This window comes from Strix uralensis, chromosome 1 (assembly GCF_047716275.1).
Source record: "Strix uralensis isolate ZFMK-TIS-50842 chromosome 1, bStrUra1, whole genome shotgun sequence".
Taxonomy (NCBI): Eukaryota; Metazoa; Chordata; class Aves; order Strigiformes; family Strigidae; genus Strix; species Strix uralensis.
This window is the reverse complement of record NC_133972.1, coordinates 157,143,223-157,167,806: the sequence shown is the minus strand read 5'-3', so window position 1 is coordinate 157,167,806 and position 24,584 is coordinate 157,143,223. Positions and strand designations below refer to the sequence as shown.

General features: G+C 35.1%; 1 protein-coding gene across 2 annotated transcripts in view; it reads left to right on the top strand.

The window, feature by feature from the left end:
- The window catches only part of CSMD3 (CUB and Sushi multiple domains 3), a 759,152-nt gene that overhangs the window by 563,400 nt on the left and 171,168 nt on the right, over window positions 1-24,584 (top strand). For both annotated transcript variants that reach the window (XM_074886756.1, XM_074886745.1), the window contains one exon: window positions 9,285-9,401. In XM_074886756.1, coding sequence (XP_074742857.1) covers window positions 9,285-9,401 — 117 coding nt within the window. The remainder of the gene's footprint in view (window positions 1-9,284; window positions 9,402-24,584) is intronic.

Below are 24,584 nucleotides of genomic sequence, written 5' to 3'. Positions count from 1 at the left end.
ATTAAGATTAATCACTGTCTGCAATTTAGTTATTTTAGATTTGAAATTTGCTAGTGCATCTGTTGAAGAGGGACTTAACAAGACACCTAATTTCAATCGGGTTAATTTTTCAGTTTTTCAGTAAGTTATCAATATATTAATCATATTTATTTAATATCTGATTATGATTTTTTGACACTAGATATTTTGACATCTACATGACAAAGGCTTTGATAATAAGTAATTCCTGATGTGTACCTCTACCCTGACATTTAGAAATAGAAACTTTATGAAGAATAAAGGTTTTGGGTTATAAAAAGTGAGACTCTCACTTTTCAAGTTTTCTTTAAATTTCTCTCTAGTATTTTGACAATTTAAATAGGAGCACCGGCTTTTGCTTTTATGCTTCTGCACTCTACTGGCTATCAATATGGACATGGATTAACTCAGTCAGGACAGAAAGAGAAATATGTCTAGTTTCCAGCTAATTGCATTTGTTCAGGAAAATATGGGAAAACAAAATAAGGAGACAATAATTCTGCAAATAAATGTTATTTTGGCTATTTGGATAATAGCCAGTATTGTGAAGGAGCCATCAACAGTGATCATATTCTACAGCAGAAAAAATGTAGAATTTCAACCATGTGCAACATCTCAGTTCATATCAGAAAATTAATTTCAAACTTTCCATAATGAGTAAATGAGTACATTTAATAAACTAATTTTAAGCAACACATGATTTCAGTACCTATGAAAACTCTATAGAAATTTTAAAAATTGTGTACACCACAGCTCATAAGGAAAAAAGTAATTTAACTGACATTTAATAATCATTAATCGTTAATCTGAGAGCAAACATTGTTTCTAAAGTTAGGCTAAAAGTATTCTCCATTGTATTTTTCTCCCCTGAATGTTGAAGCATATCTCATATTCAGCTATATAAAATCTGCTTTTCATACTTTCAGAAAGACATTTAGTTTTGTTTTAAAGGTTTCAATGAATGGAAACCGAAGACACAAAGTTATTTGGATTTATTTTTAGCTTTGTTGGTTTTAGAGGTAAAAGTTGGTGGAAAATATACATAGATAAATCTACACATAAATAATTTGATTAATTGCATTTTATATATTTGTATGTACTTTATGTATAGAAGAACAAAAGTAGAAGAAGCTTTAGCTTCTACTATTTTTTTTTTTGCTTCTTTTTATTGAAAAGAAAGAGGTATCCTCTTGAAATGCCTTCCTTAAAATGTATCAAATTATCTTTCTCTGCTAAACTACAGAGATTTTGAGTTCCATGGTTCTCTCCATATGAGGCATATTTTCTTGATTATATATCTTTCAGAAAACTTTCAAATTTTTTATAATTTAATTTATGATAGGGTTGGTTTTTTTAATTTTGGAAGAATTGCCTTTTAGGGGTTCTCCCATTTTATACTTCTTTATTCATAACCTTTTTTTCTATATGAATTTTACCTTTTGACATAAATATGATCCATCCTCTTCTCAATTTGTGGTTTTAGCATTGCTAGAGCCATGAAAATGGAATGTACCCCTTTCTCATGCTGCAGTCAATTAAAATGGATAGCTACATAACCAGTTATAGAAAGCTGAAGTACTGTCTCTTGTCTGCTTGAATATATTTAACCCATTATGACAGATATTTATGTCTTGTTCTTCCAGGAATCACCAAAAAATTCAGTAATTTCCCCAAAGTAGTTATGAGAATATCTAAAATTAATTGATTTTACTAAAATTGTTGGCATTATTTCTTATCCTGTCATTTATGAATGAAGAGAAAAATGTAGTCTTTATCTCAGTCTACCTCATCTTGAAAAAGTGACCAGTCTGCCCATGTTTTCATTCTTCTCTTCTGGAATCTAAACAAAACCAATTACTTCAAAATTTCCTGCTAGATCATAATAGAACATTTTTTTCCCTTTTTTTCTTTTATCCCAAAAACTTGTTGTGATGTTCCTGCTGAGACTTTACTGCTCTTGAATGAAGAAAAAATGTTACTTTCTATGTCTAATACATGAAAGCCTAAGTTAGAGGTGTCTTTGTCTACTGCAATGTTGTATTGAAATTCACAATCAATATTTGATCCATTAAGTTTTTCTGTGTAGTATCTAGATAGTTGCTTTTGATTTTGCATTTCTACTTTTGCTAATACTTTTTTTTTAAGTTGCTACTTAGAATTTGTTGGGGTTTTGTTGGTTGGTTGGTTGGTTCTAGTTTTGATAATGTCATATTTTCTCCATTTTCTGTTAATGATTCAGGCCCTGCTTTGATAAGTCTCTGAATTCCTGAAGGGATTTTGCCAGCTTCTGCTGGCCTCTGTTTTAAATAACCACTTTTAAATACTATTAACATATATTGGTCTGAGCTTCTCTCTCATTTTTTAAATAAATGTTGATTGCCATAATTAAACTGTGTTGTGAAGACTGAAAAGATGACAGTATGGAAAATTTCTATATTCTTTATGATACTATTTTCTTTGGTACTGCTTTCCAGCTGTATGATGGTGCTCTCTCTCTCTCTCTCTCTCTCTCTCTCTCTCTCTCTCTCTGTGTATTTGCTGGTGTCTTTTTATTTCTAATGTGTTTCTGTATTTCCAAACAGTAACTAAAAAATATATTTCTGTATCAGATTTCTTTTCCATATTCATTGTATTGTCAAAACAATTTTAGGTGCTTCATCACATTCACATTTGCACTTTTATTACCCATAATAAAAGTATCTGTAATTTGAAAGTTTGGAAAAAATTCTTTAAAAAGTCTATCATTCTTATCTGTTAAGATTTCCTTTGCATTATTTGTGGTGATATATCAGTCCCTATATTAGTTTTGTTACCTGTATATTAATTATTTAACCAGTACAAGAAATCATTACAACTGAAAAGCTCATCATTTGGATTAAAAAGACTAAGTAAAATGACATTATATTATATCAGACTAGGAAAAATGGCAATCAATGACTTAATATATGCTGGTTTTGGCTGGGATAGAATTAATTTTCTTCATAGTAGCTAATATGAGGCTATATTTTGGACTTGTGCTGACAACAGCATTGATAATTCAGGGATGTTTTCATTATTGCTGAGCAGTGCTTGCACAGTGTCAAGGCCTTTTCAACTTCTCACACTACCCCGCCAGCGAGTAGGCTGAGGATGCACAAGAAGCTGGGACAGCTGGCCCCAACTGACCAAAAGGATATTCCATACCATATGACATCATGCTCAACAATAAACTAGGGGGAAGGTTGGCTGGGGAGGCCACTGCTCAGGGACTGGCTGGGCATCAGTCAGTTGGTGGTGAACATTTGCATCACTTCTTTTCTTGGGTTTTATTTCTCTGTTATTTTCTTTTTCATGACATTTTATTATTATTATTTTATTTACATTATTAAACTGATATTATCTAGACCCATGAGTTTTCTCACTTTTACCCTTCTAATTTTCTTCCTCACATCCTGCTGGGGAGGAACGTGACTGAGCAGTTGTGTGGTGCTTAGTTGCCAGCTGGGGTTAAACCAAGACAATATATTAAATTTTAAAACATACATCACATCACCAAATAATTATTTTTCTTAAGCTACTCATTTAGAACAACTAAATATTTGGTATCCTAGTCTGGATTTTGAAACAGCAGCTCATTAGATAAAAAGTCAGTATCCCATTTAGCAGTTCAAGGCACATTTTTCTTCCTTTTGCAGAGTTTATGCACTGTTATTCTTCATTTTTTATTGTATTTGTAGCTGTGTAATCAAATTTATCTGCATGACATAAAGCCATATTGTGCCATTCATTTTTAAGCGGTATTTGCCATTGATTCCACTGAGGAATGCTGCTTAGAAATGGATGGTGCAATATAGCACTTATATCTGCAATTACAATTAAATTTTACTAGATCTTAGCTGTAGGAGCTAGAAAGTAGGTAATCTGGAAGCAGTAGTAGGAACTAAAAGCTTGAAGCTGCAGGAAAAAAAAACATAGCAAAAACATTCAATTCTTTAAAAGATGAAAAGATTTGAGATTGATTCTCATACTTATGTAGTACCTTCTTCACAGTTCTTTTACTGAAATTTTCCTTTGTGGGTTCTTTCCTTTGGTTAAACTGCAAAGCCATGATGGAAAACATATGAGCAATAAGCACATGACAGGAGACTTTTAACCCTGTAATGTTTTGCTGGAGCTGTAGAAAATTCTGCTGTCATTCTGTTGTGTGATGTTGCCTCTCTGAGGTGAACATCTACACTTCTTTTACAACTAGCCTATGCTGAAGTGTGAGAAATAGTGTCACTGCTGATAGTAATGCATTTTATATTTTATTTTCTATTTACTAATGCATTGCCATAAAGAGGTAGAATTTAGTTCTTTGACAAAGGTGCATGAATACTAATGATCAAGATGGGTAACCTTCCAGATAAAAAAGCTTACCAACTTAAGATACCCAGTGGGTGATACTTTGTTGTTGTTATGATAGACTTTTTCAAGTGCTATTTTACAAGATACCATTACAGTGAATTCAGCACACACAGAAAAGGAACTTTTTGCCATTAATGCTTAATGCTTAATAATGTTTCAAGTAAACAGTGATCATTGCATCAACACACTAGCTCTTATCACATTCATACCACAGTCAAGTCCCTTTTTCTCCTTTAGTGCTCCGTTGCTGATCCTGGAAAGCAGGATAAGGACAGCATACTGAGTAGTATTTTTGCATGTCAGAGAATAAACTAAAGCAGAAATAAGTACAAAAAGTGATAAGTATTTCAGAGTCTAAGCAAACATTATTAAACAATACTGGAATACTATTAGAGAATTATATTAGACAATATCACCTGCTTTTTGAACTTTTTTTTTTTGGTTGATTGGGTTTTGGTTTGTTTTATTCTGCAGGATTTTTGTCATTCCTAGGGAAATGGTGCTCAGCATTTGTTACTTCTTTTGTGTTAAATAACACAGTTTACATTTGTAGGTGTGATGGGCTTGTTAGAAATTTTACTGTAGGTAGACCTTTCAATGCACAGCATAATAATTAGACATGTTGATTTTCACAACCTTTCAGTTTTTAACTTTGTAGTTTTTAGGAAATTAAATAAATCACTGCATTGTAAAACTGATGCAAAGGCAATGAGACCTACACAGCTGAAATAAGCTTAGGTTAAATTCAATGGGTAGTACTATGGTAATGGAATTATTATATCCAACCAAACAACTTGATACTAGATATTTTCCAGAGGAAAAAAATGTTTTATTTTTGTGTCAATTAATGTTTTTAATTCACTGTAGCTATGGTTTCATGTCTCTGGATCCATCTTTGATTTCTTAATTGTAATATTTAGTGATAGTCGTGGTAGAATCTCCTGTTCCTGAAACTTCTGGCATTTTAAAGTAAGCATTTCCCAAAAGGTAAGGAAGGAAATATAGTCAGTGAACTCTGGGTTTACTAAAATATCAAATAAACACCTTCTTCCTTCCCAATACATACAGAAGGTCTTGGAGGACAGCCTTGCTGCTATAAGAACTAAATGGTTTACCACCTAATGATTTATGAAGTTAAACATTTTCTCAGATTGTGAAGGTCAACTGCGTGCTTACATCTTGATTCAACTTTCCTTTATACTATTTGGTTTTGAGACCCAGGACTGTGAATTCTTGTGATGATAAAGAGTCATTATAGCAGCACTTGGAAAACAATGGGAGACACCATAAGGGAAATAGTAAACTCAGAAAGGGCAGAATGAAAAAGTCCAGAATGAGAACACCAAGTGAAAGAAATTACTATGAAGTACTCAATTCAAGTATTTTGTTGTTGCTGCAAATTAAACTTTACATATGTCAGAATGACAAATAGTTCATCTCTAAATCCAGTTTGTACCGGGCACATTGTAGCATAGTCTGCAGGCAACTCTGTTGACTAAGGGTCGTTTAGATGAGATGTTGGGGGATATGGTGTAGGGGAGAACTTTGTAGAGTAGGGCTGATGGTTGGACTCAGTGATCCCAAGGGTCTTTTCCAACCTGAATGATTCTGTGATTCTATGATTCTATGACTTTGTACCTAAAGAAGCTCTGATGGAAATCCTGCTTCCAGCTTTGTACTGTGTCTCTGGTCCTCTTATGTGCCCACTATAAAACCAGTGCAGTTGTATGTTGCCTTCATGGGATTCAATGTGTGGGAAAAAAGTTTAGATGTTTCAGACAATGTGTCATACAAACATTTAAATTAAAATCCATTATAAAAGAAAATGGTATTATCTTCACCTTTTAGAGACATTGAAGTTGTTTTAATCAGACTTAGTATTAATGAGAACTCTCAGATTTTTGAAGGTGCTAAATCTTATATTATTTTATTAATTTGCAAAAATTGCTGGGTTTAATCACTTTTAGAAATCTATATGCATTTGTCAATGAAATTATTTTGTGTGGTTATTTTTATACCAGCTGTGATAATACCACCACTCAAATATTGTGAAATATTTTGACTAGACATATACATAGTTAACACTGTGAAAGTGCATTAGCTTTCTTAAATTCTTGTGCATGCCACAAACATAATTAGTTTCTCTGTTTTCCTAGCTTTAAAAGAACGTCATGGTGACATCACTTTGATATTACAGTATGTTATCAATATTATTCAGTGTTACAACATCAACACATCAACAGTGTTACAATATTTAGTAAAGATATAACTCAAAAGTGACTGCTGATTTTAAATAAACAACTATTAAGATCAATAATTTGCACTAAAGTGAATAAAAACTTGTAAAATCTGCAGTAAATTTGATTTTTACTTGTTTGAAAAATTATACATGTTAAATGAATTATTGGAAAATTGTATGTTTATTTAAAAGAAACTGTTGGGTGTTTTTAAAATTTTGTTCTGTTTTAAGCATACTAATATTTTCGTAAAATCACAAATACCTTGCGTAACTGTATAACTTGTATGAATAAAAAAGAACAGGGGTATAAAAAATTTGGACTTTATAAGTAATGGTCCACTGTATGCTGAGTACTAAATATATAGCTATTAATTTTAAGTATTGCTATTGTGTGCTATTACTTCAAGTTTTATTAAAAATTAAGGATGAAATTCTGTCCCTTTTGGTGTCAAGGGCATTGGCTTAGGTGGAATCATACTTTTACCCTGAATTTGCACATTATTGTATATCTGCTGATTAGGGAAGTATAATAATAATCATATGAGTGCTGGAGTAGGACTATTACTGGTCTTTCTTGCAGTAGCTCATTTATTCAACTCACAAACAGTAAAGAAAGAAATGGCATTAGGGAGAAGTAATAAGTTTTTGGCAAACTAATTTCTTTAGTCTTAGTGGTTTTGTTGCCTATATTTTTCCATATTCTCTTCTGTTTCCTCCAAAATCTGGAATAGAAAATCTTGAGTACTTACAAGCTGATAAGTACATACTTTTTCATCAAAAATATTTACCGCATTCACATAGTGAAGAGTTTCTAGTTTGTGTTTTTCAAATAACTCAAGGCAAGTAAGTCCCTGGATGTGAGACTCAGATAAGACTCTATTGCTTTCTGACAAAAAACACCAATAATTCTATTATCTGAGTACATATTCACAAGAAAGCATGTATTTCTGATATTTCACATGACGGTGGATTGAAGGAAGACACTGAGATTATTCTTTCAGTCATAGAGAACAATACTGCATGTATATGTGGTAGTCTTAGTGCTTACTTCCTATCTCAGGGAGGGTGCCTATCAGTAAAGCTGTACTTAGCATCGCCAAGAATATGTCCTCTTCTGTGTCCTGAATAATTTGCTAATCTCTAATATATGTGCGACATCTACCACATGCACACACACGTGCACAAGCAAAAGTCAAGATCCTTCTGTTGACCTATTTCAAATACCATGACTTTCAAGCTAGCCCACTAAATCATTTACAAATTGTATATGCAGACTGGAGCAATAGGTACCATCTGCTCCTGTTTTAGGTACACACTCTGTCAAACTCTGCAGCTACACCATACTGAGAGGAACCCATGTTAATATAAATTACAGAAATCCATGCTCAAAACAACAGGGTCTTAAGTTGCTAGCATTAAAAGACATGTTCTTTTCATGGTATATGCTACCATATATTTTGTGTGAATTAACTAAAAAGAGTCTTAAAACATATGATTTGTAGCTACACTAATAAATAGCTTGTATTTAGTATAACAAATAATGACATAAAATCTTCCGAAATAATAGTAAGAAAACTATCTTTTTCTTATTTAATATAATTCAGAAGGTATTAATGTTTTGAGAGCACATCACAAAAAAACAGATTTTTTTTGTATTTAGCAAATGAAACACTGAGTAGTACTTATTTTAGAAAGTCATGTCTTAACAGAGGAAATAAATTTGTTAAATAGATATCTTAACATTAAATCAATTCAAAAATGTTTTATAGTCCAGTGTGTTAGAAGAAGTATTCTAAACAGATGTCATAATCTTGACAATAGATTAAACTATGAAATTACAAAGTGTATGAGAAGCAGGTAATAGACATAGGAAAACACTAACATTTATGACTTTCAGATAAATGCACCTGAACATCTGATGAAGAAAAAGAAGAAAAAGCTGTTTCTTGCTTGACAGTTTTGAGTAATGCCAAACGCTAACTTCTATTGTTAACCTTAGAAAAATACATTGTTGTAGTAAATACTATTGTATTTATGTATAAAATATATGCCATTTTATCAAGTACTATAGCTATTAATGGTAGAATAAACCTGATGTTTGTGTGATAAAGAAAAGTATTTGCTCGTAACTTTGTATGTATAATGTTATAAATAATTGAAATATAAATAAGTGGTACATCATGTTCAGTCAGGGAATCCTGACTTTCTTATTTCAGTAGTTCTACACATTATTTTGATTTATGAGTCTATTGGCAGGAGTAAGAATTTACTAGTGTGCAGAAAGGCTGCATAATCTATGCTTTTATCATAGTATAAAGCATCATAAGAATGAATAACAGTTTTGTATGCTGTGAATAATAGCATACTGTGTATAAAGTACATCATTATTTTCTTAAGATGGTTGATAAATGGTAAAGAAAAAGCATAATTTCTCTGGAAAACTGCAGAGTGCCATCAATTCTCTTTTGATATATAAGAAAGTTCCTCAGACTCGGTACTTCACAGGATATACAAATTTAATCCAGTGTAGAAGTGTAATAAAATTTACTGTAATAGCATATACCAACATAGAACAAACCACTTTAAACTGACTTTTTTTCTGCTATTATATTACTCAAAACTGATTATCTTCACTTTTTAGCACCCTGTGGAAGCCGGTCAACAGGGTCTGAAGGGACCGTATTATCACCAAACTACCCCAAGAATTATAGTGTTGGTCACAACTGTGTTTACTCTATCACTGTTCCTAAGGAATTTGGTAAGTAGATTTGGTCTCAGTCATATCTTTTTATTGCTTGGATACTTTCAAACATTCTGGATGATTTGAATGATTGCTTTTTAATAATGTGAAAAAGCTATTTTAAATTGATATTTCTGATTATGCTTTTATCATTCATATAGTGCACTATTTTCTCAAACTGCTTATATTTACCATTATCTTTTGAAATTACTGTTGTTCATTTATTTTTGTCTCACTGTGACAACTAACATTTAATTTAGAATACTGGCGTGATAGTAGTCAAATATATTAGTGGTACCAGTTAAGGCTTCTTTTCACTCAAGATCATGTGACAAGGCTCTAGAAAGTGTAACATAGCTCCAGTAAATCCATGTAAGCAGGGGAAACAACGTTTGTCTTCAATGTTTGGTAATATTCTTCTCATAATCCTTGTCTTCTCTGTATCATGAGACAATGGCATAGTCTTTCCTGAGGAATGAAATTAGTGCAGCATGCATCTGTCTGTTTTTTGTATATTTCTGGATCCTCCATCAAAACTTCACTCACATCCTAACATATTTTCTGATGACTAGATGAATCTTTTAAAGAGGTTTTCTGTTGCACAGAAAGACAGGGCTTTTACAGTACTGTTTTATCTCTCTGGATTTGTGAATTATCTCACTTTATTATTAAACAATGCCTATGATGACAGCTGATAGTTTGTTGTTCACTTTGACTCCTTGGTAAACAGTATGCCACATACTGTATATCATTTATTCTTTAAATATCCATGCTTCAGATTTATGCTTGGATAAGTAGGATTTTATTCTGACCCACTGCTCACATTTCAGTTCGTCAAATAACAGATGCCTGGTGATGGGGATCGGTATTTATTAATCTTCCTTCATGTTGATTCTGCAGATATTTTATCCAAATTAAAGACAATACTTGAACTGCTGTGTATCCATCTGCCATACTCATGATGACTGAACTCCCTTAATATCCAATTAATTTGTTCTTACGTGTAGCATAGAGGTGCATAGGCTACTACAAAAAACCCCAGGCTTTTAAAGGTATTGTCTCCTAAGCCATTGGAATTTCTACTTATTCCTCTAGAACATTCAGAAAAAGTTAAACACATTTGCACAATTCTGGATTCATTTCTAGCTGTTACAAGCATATGCTTTTGACCTAGCTAATTTGTTTTAGATAAACTAGAAAGATTATGTCCTCCCATTTCCATCAAATATGATGCTTCTTAGTTTATGACACAGATGTCCACAAGTAAATAGCTAAAATTAGTACAAAAAAAAGGATTTAAAATGTTAACGCTCTATACTTCATATCTTTGACACTGTGGATGGAAATGTAATTTTGTGATTTCTGGAAATATATACAGAATTCCCAAGACCAGACATGGAAATGGGGAAAAATCCCACTGTTCTGTATAGCTACTTGGAGTAATTTGATAAATACTCATTTTCTTCACACATTAAGCATGTTAAGAACAGTATTAAGGAATTCTGTTTGATCCTTTCACAGTGCTTATACAAAAAAAAAAAAAAAAAAAGAAAAATGCTGATATGAAGAAGGAAAATCATGGTTTAGGTACAATTAACCCTGCTGTACAAGGATTCAGTGATTTATTTGGGATATGATTATGATAGAGTATCTGTCATTTCTCTCAAGATCTTTGGCTGTCATGCCTCAGAATAGACCTTTACTCTTTTTCTTGGGTTTAAACAACATTTTTTGGCAATTATGCCAGGTACCTGTAGAATATGTCATGAAAGTATTTAATCCACTTTTTTTGAATACAGAAATATGAATGCTTGTTTGTTGAAAGAGAAAGGTAAAAAAGATACCTGGCAGCAGCCATTCAAAAATGAGGATGACATGACACATTGAATAGGCCAGAACAAGTATTTCATTTTAGCTGTTTTCTTTTCCAATAATCCTCCTACAGTAACAGGAAGCAGAATTCCTTGCACCCAAAAGCTCAAATTTTAAAATATGAATCTTTGTTTGAATTACACAGTGGTGTATTTTATTTAACCTGAGTTTTCTACACTCAAGATAATTATTTGTTTCAGTCTAAAATTTTAAAGATTTGTGTAATGAATGTGTTTTATCTAATAGCTTTCATCTCTAGCTCATCACAATATATTAAAATACAGTTGCAGAGAAGGATAGCCATAATTTTTTAATGCTGAGCTCTTTAAGATCAGTTTTAGGAAATTATTACCTGTAACTGTATTATTTTGGGTCCTGATAGAAGACATTGCATTAAGAAAAGAGTCTTCACTTGCAGTGCTTGGTATGGATTGTGTAGGGATCACTCACTGACAAGATGGTCCCCAAAAAATGCTGACCTTCATGGATAAAGACACCAACTTTCATCCTGAATTCACTTGCTAATGTGCATCATGATGTGTAGATTTGTCACAGATTATTCACAACAATAAAGAGTTGAAACAAGGTTTTTGGATAATGAAGGGGTACTCCAGCAAAGCTGCTGACATAGGATAATTTAAAGCAATCTTCCTAAAGAAAACAGCAAAAATTCTTCTTCCATAATCTTCCCTATATCTCCAACTTTCAATGTGAAATATAGCATTCAAATATTTGCTGAATGTCACCTCTTCAGGAACTATTTTGGCATCCAGTATGTCAGATCTTTAATAGATCACAGTTTAAAAAAAAAAAAAAAAAAAAAAAAAAAAAGCTAAAACCAGATAAGTATAGAAGAAAACAGCAAAAAATAGAATAGCATACTCCATGTGTAGAAGGGAACTCATTGGCCTGGATTAGTTTTTGATGGAGTGAAAAGCTATTTCATGTACAGCTTTTCAGGTTCTCAAGCCCAAAATTCTGTGGTGAAGTCATTGCAGTGTGGACTTTTTTTCAATGGTTCATTATTCTGTCATGCAGAATCACAGTTGCAATATTTCATACCATGACAGCTTTAAGCTAGAAGATAAATGGTTCACAAAAGCACACAGTATGCCACAGGCAAATCTTTTGTAAACACAGAAGACTCATCTTCTTTGACATTCTCCCACTGATATTTTAAAATGGTGTAATGATTGTTAATGGCTTAACACTGAAATCGAGCACTGGTTACAATTAAAATGCAGATGTTTATTTTGTTTTCCTGATGCACATGAATTAATTTGTATGCTCTGCTCTGCATAGAGGTCTATACTTCTAGTTCATTTAATATTTTTAACAGTAAAAAAATTTTATAGCAACGTGCCCCAGGAAATGGCTTTCCCTTCTGTTAGAACAAAAAACATAGTTTGAACATACACAGGAAAGTATGTAAGTGTAGTTTATGAGCTATACTATCAGTAAATTAAGTATCGATTCTCAGTGGCCATCAAAAAATATGAAATTTAAATGAGAACTCTATTTTCCTACAAAGAAGCTAAAAACCATGTGTATAATTGAGAAGATGTCTAGTTTCCATGGAGACTGTACATTTGCTTTACATTTACAGAAAGATAAAATATTTTAAAAATGACAAGCACTTTATTGATAAGCATGATATTTTGTGACAAGATTTAGAGTTGGCAGAGAAGGTAGACCCAGTTTGCTTGCTATAAACAGGGAAGTTAAAATCCACTATTCTTTTCAACTCCTGGATAACTGGCTTGTATTCACAGACACATTACTATCACGCAGTTATACCATTTTCAGCTTTTTTTGGTGTCTTTTCTTGAATTTCTATGTTATGAGATAGCCCTGAATTATTGTAAATAAGCAACAGAGAGAAGAAACACATAGAGCCAAAAAGCAGGGGTTTAGTATTATTTTAATTATTATTATTTATTAGATCCCTGAAAGAGTAATTTTTTGCAAATACTGGAAAGTACACATACAACTTTTATTCTGCCTGTGAAGACACACATTGAGCAAACAATGTTGTCAACATGTGTTTTCTGTTAGACAGCTCACTGCATCTAAATTGTTAGACAGCTTAAAAGCCATGTCACACTAGAGTTATTTCAGTACTGTTTGATTTGATTTCAAACTCAGTTTATATTTGGAAAGAAAACCTTACATCAAGAGGGAATAAGAACCAAATGATATTTATGATAATACTTAGCTGCATTAAAATAAAACATTTGCTTTTAATAACTTGAATCCATCATCACTGCTGTGTACATCTTACTTTCATTTAAGAAATGTGGCAGACATGTATAGACTGACATTTTTAAAATGTGGAAGATTTAACTCTCCATCTTAAATTAAAATGGATGGAGATGTCTGGCTGAATATCTGGCTTTAGTATTTTTAACAATGAACTAAGAAATTACTGAATTAAGAAATACTTTGCTGAATGGGAGGTAGAGATGATAGAGAATGATCTGAAATATCAAAATGCTACCATAGGCAGGCATCTTATTCTGTTTCCTACCCTCTTCTCATACAAGCAACCACTTCAAAGTCAGTGGGACTACATTGTCCAAACAATGACTACTTGTCAGCAAAACAGAATGAAACCACAAAGACTGCTCCAAATGCTTGTCTGCCCAACTGTATAAAGTCTCAAGACACTAAATACAGGAGAAAGGGACAATGATCCAGCTTGTACGATATATTTTATAAAAAGTAAGTCAGGCCACCATTCCTTCCCCAAAAGAGAATGACTTCAAGACCATGTGACTTCCATGAAAAGTGACCATTATTTTTTTTGTACATTTTAATCCTTTTTTCCCAGGTAATCATAAAAGTATGGTTTTTAAGACAAAATCTTCTACTTTTTGCATATGTGTTTACAGGAATTTGGCATAAAGACAGAAAAGCTGACTGTATCATGGGACACTTCATATAAAAACTAAAAATATTTTAAAAAGATGAATCACTTAATCCAGAAATTTAATGAAATTCAATTTAGTTGAGTGTGCCAAGCAGTTAGACTAGGAGTATGGTACTTCAGTTTTCTGATTTATTTTCTTAGTTTTCTGAAGTATAGAGTGAACATCACAAAATACTGAGGATGTACATACAAATATTTATTATTAACATTAGGAAGAAGTATTTGCCGTGTGAGTAAAACCAATAGATGATAGAAAGTTGACGCCCCTTTTCCTTTTTTCTTGGCATTCTTTCAACTCTGTTGCCCTGCTGTCATTTCTAACACCATTCTGTTAATGCAAAATTTTCAAAGGATCTTGTACTAGCATCTGAAAACATTAGAATGATATTTAGTAAATTATTGAAACAGCTTCAAGAGCTCAGCATTAAAAGGTGTATGGAAGCCCCTTTCTGCATTTTTTTCTCCAGGCAGCTAACTAAGCTGTATTGAAAAGTACATAAACAGCAGTGTTATCTGTGATGGAATTTAGAAACTCTGGCCAGAACTGAGACGTTATTGTGCAAAGGGTATCAGGCAGACACAGAAGTGGTTTTCATCCCAGAGGCGATGAGCCTAATTAAGGTAATATGGAATCAGACATACAATTGGCAAAATATTCTTTCTTTCCTTTTTTTTTTTTTTTCTTAATGATGTATTTATTATCAGTATGGAAAGGAAGCATTGCAACATTGCCGTAAATGCTGCTTTATGTTAATTTAGCTCATTGCCAGAATACTATTTTGATTTGAAAATTCTCTGAGTGGACTTAACTATGGCAGGTACATGTCTTTTCATTTGACGTTTTTGTCAAGTTAATTTTGAGAGTAATAAAGAACACTAAAGGGGAATAAGAATGCAGTCAGGTCGCCTAGAGCCAGAAAAATATGTAGGTCGGTATATTGTGCTAGAAACAAATAATACACCCTCCAACCACAATGGAAATTGATTATTCTCAATGTGCATTCAATGTGCATTGAATGACTGAGTATGAATTTGTTTTCCACTATGCTTTGATTAAATATTAAAATAAACTATTTGTTTGAAATGTACAATGCATTTTTAAGACATGGTTCATTTATTCCTTAAAGACTGTATAGCTATATAATAAATGCAATGAAAATGGGTATAATCTGGCTCATTGTATTGTGTGCATTTTAGCAAGAAAAGCATGTACAGGTGGTGAGCCAGAAACAGAAGAAAACTTAAAAGTATATTCTCTGCATAACTAATGGACATAAAAAGCTTAATGAAAAAAAAAAATCATCTGTAGGTGTAAGATCTGGACCTTTGGAGTCAGATGCAGTGACACGATTTGTGTTTCAGTCTGTATAAACCAAGTGGGAATGCTCTAAGTCTGTGAATGTATCTTGTTTTGAAGAGCTGCCCTTAAACTTTTGTTGATTTATGTGCCTATATGTTTTAGGCTTGCATGCAACGCAAATAGGTGTGTATACATGTAATTTAACACCTTAGTGAAATAAGTTTCCTCTTGCTTTAGTTAGGTACCGAACTATGCAAGTTAGATATATAGTCTAAACCATTTAGATGCTTGCTCTAATCAACAAAACCAGATACATATTCCCATCTAAAATGATTCATCCCATCTAAAACATCTATCTGCAATTTTTGGAAGGAGATAAATTCTTTGTAATGTAAAAGAAACAGCATGGCTTCATTTTGTCATATTTGTTCTGGCAGCTATTGTGGGTTAAGTGAATTAGAGAATATTGCTGCTAGTGTAATCTATATCTATCAAATAGTCACATTGTACATGCATAGCTTCATGATTTTATCTTGTGAGTATATGGTAAGGCTGGCAGTTTCAGATACATTTCAGTTAGCAGCCATTTGGGGGCTTGAACTTGGATGATTCAAATTCAAGCTTTACTTAGTGATTCCTTATCCTCAAATCTTTTAAATCTAACACTGGAGAACAAAATCTGTCTTATTGTTAAGCATATTTTAGACAATAACACTCCTGCTTGTTTAAATGTTGTTAGATCATATACTCAAGAAAAAATTCAGGTGATGAATTGCATTATGTTAGATACTCTACAGGAACAGGAAGCCATGGCCTATCGCCTGTCTACACAATTAATACATAATGAATTTATGTTGCCATCTGGGAAAAGAAAATGAAAGGCAGGATTACTTATACGCTGGAAATATTTTCTGTTGTGGTTTGGTTTTGGGTTTTTTAGCAAGTATTAAGTATTTTCTTCTCCACAATATATACTAAATGTATCTTAAAGTGCTACTTAAAATTTTTCATACCAAATTTTTGGTTTGGTATAAAATTAATTATAGTGCAAGAATTTAGGTTAAATATGCAAACTAGGAAATTATTTTCCCATTGATGTAAAAATTTCTTTCTCTGAAGATTATTTTGCAAGTTTTAACAAGATTGTGCCAAAGATTTTTATTTTTCATTATATTTCAAACACAGAGCAATAATACTAACTACTTAATTCAGACATGAATAGGCTAGTAGCAATATATTGTATATTGAAGATACCTGGTAGATAGTGGATGTATTTTTTATCATAATTACTGTGCTACCTGCTCTCCATAAAATAGCTGGAGATTGCAGTCAAAGATTTCAGGAGAACAGAGGTGAGCATTAGTTGTATAACTATTAACTATTAACTTCTGGTTTGCTTTTCTAATTCAAGGCCAAGTTTGTGTCATTCAGATGCTGACTATATTATTTAAAGAAGCACCAGAAGGTCATTTCACATCACTTTCCACTTATCTGCGAATCTCCTAGGTTTATGAGAGGAAGGACTGGCAGGTTTTATATACGCAAACTCACAGCTGGGGAGCATTTCATTCATTGGTTCAGCGCTTAACATGCTTGCCAAGTGAGCAGATGCCAATAAAAAAGTCACCATAGGGTGACTTTTAAAGGAGATCAAACTATTCAATGTAATTTTTAAATAAAATTTGAAGAGATTTACTATTTTAGTTGCTTAATATGATTTGAAGTCACTTTTTCAATGATGCTTTTATATTTTTTCAATAAAAATGATTAGTTTTGGCTCAATTATCAATGATGGTTTTGAATATAATAATGACCAATTTAATACAGACCACTAAATAACTTAAGCTATTGAGTTTGAGTATAAAGATATCAGAACAGTATAGCTGTATTTTTAATAGACTAATAACAAAGTGGAATGATGATAACACCACATCTGTGGTCTTCGAAGAAATTCATGGTGTCACAATAAGTAAAATAATTTGACTATGCCAATGAATTGATGAAAGATTTCTAAAGATTTTTTTTCTTTTTTTCTGAGCAGTGTGACTCCAGCTGCTCCAAATATTTAATTATCAAACCTTGTTCACAGAAAAGGCTGTTACTAAAATAGCTGACAAATGACAGAGGACAGACTACATTACATTTGTCACTTACATGCTTTCCAATACATGTTACTATCCCAAGGAGGAGACTGAGTGGTGGCAGATTTTCTAAACAATTCTGCTTTTTTGTTAGGCTCACTTCTTAGGACAGGGTTGAAATACTTTAGCAGCACAGTACCAAAAGCTTGCATTGATTAGGTCCTTTTAACATAAAGTTATATTAACAAAGAAGGTGTCATTTTTACTCTTAACCTCTGTATGAGTGAAAAAACTGCTTTCTCACTCTTCAAGCCTGGCCAGAGTGGGGTTGATTAGGTGGTGCAAAATTGCTTACTTCTGACCAGCAGAATTCTGAGATCTCAGAATTCACCTAGCTGTATATGAAGCCAGGAAGAGAGCAGGTAAGCTCTCTCTGGAGAGCCTGACTCTTCAAAGATTAGCTAGGCTGTGGAAATTTATAGTTCTGCTCTTCATTCCTAGGAATCACAGATAACAAAAGAATCAAGGGAAAGTGGTTACCTCAGTCTGTCCTGGTGGAAAAAAAAAAGCTCTTACAGTTTGTGATTCTTCTAGAAACATTGATTTTTGCATATATGAATGACTACATAAGATCCCAGACAACTGGAAAGGCTAACAGTGTTTCTATTTAGATCAAGGTATAGTTTGTCTGATAGGGTACACTTCTCTGATGATAGAAATGAATGAGGTTTCAATTTTCCTCAGGCTAAAGAAAGTCTAAAACTCACCTAGTTCTTTAACTAATGGGCTATAGAAAATTATGAAAAACGCAAATCATACCAGCCCCCAAACCAGTCTAGAATTCATCTAAGCAAATGGTGTTCTACTGGAGGAATTGGTGGATTTGAGCTTATAGCTCAGATACTAAGGTCTGGAAATAACTGTTCCTGCCTTTATAAAAGGAATTAATAGTCATCATTACTTAGCTGTTCATAAATATCATTAGCTTTCATTTAAATCAGCTGAAAATTTTGGAAGTTAAATGTATTTTCATCAATCAGTAGATACAGGCCTTCGGACCAGGCCTTTCTTTCTCTTGGGTTTTTTTTCTGCATTTTCTCACCTTTGTAACTGCAAAAATTGATAGGAAAGTCACCCAAACAGAACAGCTGAGGAATCTCCAAGTGTCTACTTCCTGATACAGAAGTTTCACTGGTTGGCAGTAAGAGAAAAGAGAAACCTGGCCAGGGAATCTGTGGGGAGTGATTGTGACCATTGCCAAGTTTCCATCCTGAAGTATTTTGCTATATTTCAGGGAAGAGCTTCATTAGGATCATGCTAGGATCAAGGAACTGCAAAAAATCCTTTTACAAAAGTCTTCTATTTATAAAACTTTTCAGTATTAGGCCCTGCTCATGTAGTTATAATCCCTGCTTCTCACCTTTCCTCTTCATTATATTCCTTTGGATATAAACCATTCCTCTATCAAGTAAGTTTATCTCTATTGACTCAGATGTTTGTGTTCACCACTGTGTACACAGATACAATCTTCAAAGATTTGGGATTTCTCTCAGTGATTTCCCTGTAATTACCTTTGTTTAGAAAACAAATTAAAAAGTGTTTGCAATTCTCACCAAACTTTTTGTGTTTCTTCCAATCGCAGTCCTGATTGCAGAAATGGGTGATTATTCTGCACTCTTAAAACGGAATCTCTGAGCACTCTATTTTATTGAAGAAAGGTTGGGGGTTTTTAGCTGTTTATTGTTTGTACTGAATTATTTATTTATAGTAATTTAAAAAGAAATATTCTAATTAAACTTGGGATAGAGCTGAACTGCATTTACTGTGTTAACATCAGTAAATTTCAGGAAATTGTGATTAAATCCTCCAAGGGAAAAAAAAAACAACCAACCAACCAAACAAAAAAAAACCTTGGAAGCCAGGCTCTTCCACAAATTTTGTGGAAACAAAAGCCCTTTTTATAAGAGTTTAGAATTTGAAATGTATTTTGAGAAGTCATTAAAAGACTGTCAAAATATGGCTATTTGATGAGAGGAAATTGCTGTGAGTTGCTACTTACAGAAGATGTTGACTTTCTGTTTTAGGGGCAGGTATGCAAAGCCAGTAAAGGATGATAGTCCTATCGTTTCTGATAGGTTCCACCTGGGGTACATCAGGCAGGAGAATGGAAGAGGACCATATAATTTGATGATTACAAGGGATAAATAGCAGAAGTGATGGGAAGAACAGGAAAAGGGGTGTATATACATATGTATGGATACATATACATATATGTTGTCAAAGGACAAAGCCTCCCTGAAAGCAACACTCAGTTAATGAGACTTGCCCAGCTCTAACTGATTATATGAGCATTGCATACACTGGGAAGAAAAAGACAAATACAAACTTTGTTATTGCTATGGGGTGAGACCTACCCAAGAACACTGCTCAGGTAAAAGTCACCTGTGCTACATCTGTCCAGGTCTAACAGACAAAATTATTCCAGTATGTGCAAAAAAGAAGAAAAAAACCCACAGATGAAGCTTGTGAAAGAGTTACCCTAAGGTGGAAATGGTATGTATAGGCATCAGATTGCCAGGCAAGACTCAGGTATGTCAAGCATTTGGTGCAAGTATTCTGTTTGCCTACATGTATTGTACCGGTCACAGCTTGAGCGGAGGAGCTGGTGTTTTGGCCAGTGTGAGTGTGAAGTTATATATATGTCACAGAACAGAAGTCTTAGACTATCACTACCTACTTCTATCCACTACATTATCCACCCTGCTTTGTAAATATATTTGGGATTATATGTCATTGAGTGTTGTGGTACTCTTGTGACTGTCACACCCCAAATTCCACTCTAAGAGTGTATGTATTAAATGTAATGTTTGATAGACCTCTGCTTTTTGCTTTAATACTTGAGGCCTGCATAGACCTGTCATTTTTAAATATATGTGATGGTGAATATCCACTTGCACTGTTTAGAACTTATCATAGCCAATCAGAAATAGCTTTCTAAAAACATTGCTTTTGTGAGATTTCTTTTCATGACTGAATCACCAAGTCAAACTGTTATTTCTCCAGGCCATCTGTTCCTCCTGCTCTCTTCCTCCTTCTTTCCTTTCCCAGTTTCTATAAAACACTGTGAACCTTTAAGCAAACTGTTTTGGCCATACCTTCTTGTCTATACTTTCAGCAGTGGCAATAAGAGGGTAGTAAAAATCATCAGAATATTAACATATACTATTAAGAATTATTAAAAATATTAATGTTTCATATTGTGTTGTATAGAGAGGGCAAATCTTTTAATAATATGACTATGGTGCTTATTTGGTATAAGTATTGTTGACCATTGTCTGGTAATTTACAGGAAACAGTATTTTAAGAAAAAACTCATGTCTTCATTTTGTATGTCATGTCCAATTAAATATTTCATTTTGTAGTTTGAGCCCAGAGGGCAACTGAGCACCACGCAGACGTTCACTCACTCCTTCCCCCGCCCTTCCCCAGCACTGGGAAGGAGAAAAATGAATCAGAAGGCTCAGAAATCGAGATAAGGACACAGAGGGTGTCTCTCACCCATTTAACAGTTACAGGCAAAAGACAGACATTAGGGGAAGGAAAAAACCCAAGAACATCACTTTAATTCAAACACTAACAAAACTGACACATAACAGACAGAACGGGACAGTGAAAATCGTTACCATATCTTAAAATACCTCCCCCCACCCATCCCTTCTTCCAAGGCCCAACTTGGAAGCGGCGCAGGGGCAGGGTATGGTGAGTGCAGTCAGTTCGACGCTTCTTCCTCCAAAGTGGGGTGATCCACTCTTCTGCATTCTTCCCCTGCTCCACGTGGCATCCCTTTCATGGGAGACAGTCCTCCACAAACTCTCTTCACTGTGAGTCCTGCCCACAGGACACATTCTTCTCAAGATGCTCCAGCATGGGTCACCTCCACATGTTGCAGTCCTCCCAGTGCCAAACTACAACAGCAGGGGCTTCTTCTTCCCATATAGTCCTAGGGGTCCTCCACAGGTTGCAGGCAAATCTCTGCTCCTCTGGTGACCTCCATGGAGGCAGGGGAGGGGCAGCCATGCAATCTCACCACAGGATACAGGGGGGCTCCTTGCTCCAGCTTACCTCCCCCTCTTCCTCCTCCTTTTTTCTACTGACCTCAGTGTTTGCATAAGTGTCCTTCTCATAACCCCTCCTCAAAGTCCCAACCCCTTCTTAGGTTTCCCTTCTTAAATACATTATTGCAGAGGTGTGGCCACCATCACTGATTGATTTGGCCTTGACCAGAGGTGGGTCTGAATTGGAGCCAGGGGAGTTTCTGAGAAGCTTCTTACAGGGGCCACTGCTGTAGCCCCCTCCCCCACTACCAAAAACCCAGCCACACAAACCCAGCACAAATTTTAAATGCATTTTTAAGATCAAAGTACACAGTTAAAACATTAGTGTAATACACCTCTAAGATAAGCATGCTTATTTTTATTTAAAATCTTATGCTACTGATCCACCTTCTTCTTTTTCATAGAATCATTGAATCATTTAGGTTGAAAAAGACCTTTAAGATCATCGAGTCCAGCCGTTAACCTAACACTGCCAAGTCCACCACTAAACCATGTCCTTTAAGTGCCACATCTACACATCTTCTAAATACCTCCAGGGATGGTGACTCAACCACTTCCCTGGGAAGCCTGTTCCAATGTTTGACAACCCTTTCAGTGAAGAAATTTTTCCTAATATCTAATCTAAACCTTCCCTGGTGCAACTTGAGGCTATTTCTTCTTGTCCTAACGCTTCTTACTTGAGAAAGGAGACCAACACCCACCTTGTTACAACCTTCTTTCAGGTAGTTGTAGAGAGTGATAAGGTCTTCCCTGAGCCTCCTTTTCTCTAGACTAAACAACCCCAGTAACCTCAGCTGCTCCTCATAAGACTTGTTCTCTAGACTCTTCACCAGCTTCATTTCCCTTCTTTGGACACGCTCCAGCACCTCAATGTCTTTCTTGTAGTGAGGGGCCCAAAACTGAACACAGTATTCGAGGCATGACCTCACCTGTGGCGAGTACAGGGAGACGACCACTTCCCTAGTCCTGCTGGCCACGCTATTTCTGATATTTCTGATTTCTGATGCTATTGGCCACCTGGGCACACTGCTGGCTCATATTCAGCTGACTGTTGACCAACACCCCCGGGTCTTTTTCCACCAGGGAGCTTTCCAGCCACTCTTCCCCAAGCCTATAGCATTGCATGGGGTTGTTGTGACCCAAGTGCAGGACACAGCACTTAGCCTTGTTGAACTTCATGCAGTTGGCCTCAGCCCATCAATCCAGCCTGTCTGGATCCCTCTGTGGAGCCTTTCTACCCTCAAGCAGATCAACACTCCCACCCAACTTGGTGTCATCTGCAAACTTACTGAGGGTGCACTCAATCCCCTTGTCCAGGTCACTGATAATGATATTAAACAGAACTGGCCCAAATACTGAGCCCTGGGGAAAGCCACTTGTGACCAGCCCCCAACTGGATTTAACTCCATTCACCACCACTCTTTGGGCCTGGCCATGCAGCCAGTTTTTTACCCAGAGAAAAGTGCGCCCGTCCAAGCCATGAGCAGTCCATTTTTCCAGGAGAATGCAGTGGGAAATGGTATCAAAGGCTTTACTAAAGTCCAGGTAGTTGACATCCACAGCCTTCTGCTCATCCACTAAGCAGGTCACCTTGTCACAGAAGGAGATCAGGCTAGTCAAGCAAGACCTGCCTTTCACAAACCCATGCTGACTGGGCCTAATTGCCTGGTTGTCCTGTATGTGCCATGGGATAGCACTCAAGATGATCTGCTCCATAACCATCTGCAGCACCAAGTTCAGACTGACAGGCCTGTAGATCCCGCGAACTGCCTTCTGGCCCTTGTAGATGGGCATCACATTTGCTAACTTCCAGTCAACTGGGACCTCCCTGGTTAGCCAGGACTGCTCATAAACGATTGAAAGTTCTTCTTGGTGAATTTATATCACCCTGTTGAAATCAGATCAGTCAGAATTAGCATGTTAATGTGAAAGAGAAACACAAGTGTCTTGTACTACTGTAGTATGACTTTATTTCTCTTTCCTTTTTTCTTTTGGGGGAATGGTCTTTTGCTTGGCAAAGCTCTTTCTCAAAGATAGTCTCATAGTTAAGAACTTTACAGGTACTTCTGGGTTTCGGCTTATTAATTAATTATTGCTAAAATATGAATATTATTTGCATTTCAAAAGAGTCCCAATCTGTACTTTAACACATAATTTTCAATTTTCTTGTAATTTTAATGGCTGTGCTTAAAGTTAGCATCTGTCCCTACATCATGAGTACCCTGCATGTATGCATGACTAAGGTTAGTAGATTGTGGTGGATTGGCCCTGTCTGGAGGCCAGGTGCCCACCAAAGCCGCTCTATTATTCCCCTCCCTCAGCGGGACAGGGGAGAGAAAATATAGTGAAAGGTTTGTGGGTCGAGATAAAGACAGGGAGAGATCACTCAGCAATTACTATCACAGGCAAAACAGACTAGACTCGGGGAAATTAGTTTAATTTATTACAAATCTAATCAGAATGGAATAATGAGAAATAAAACCAAATCTTAATAAACTTTTCTCCTACCTCTCCCTTCTTCCCAGACTTAACTTTACTCCCAATTTGCTCTACTGTCTCCCTGCCAGTGGCACAGGGGGATGGGGAATGGGGATTGTGGTCAGTTCATCACACATTGTCTCTGACACTCCTTCTTCCTCAGAGGAGGACTCCTCTCACTCTTCCCCTACTCCACCATGAGGTCCCTCCCATGGGAGACAGTTCTCCATGAACTTCTCCAGTGTGAGTCCTTCCCACAAGCTGCAGCTCTTCACAAACTGCTCCAGCCTGGGTCTTTTCAATGGGGTGCAGTCCTTCAGGAACAGACTGCTACAGTGTGGATCCCCCATGGGGTCACCAGTCCTGTCAGCAAACCTGCTCCAACGTGGGCTCCTCTCTCCATGGGGCCACAGGTTCTACCAAGAG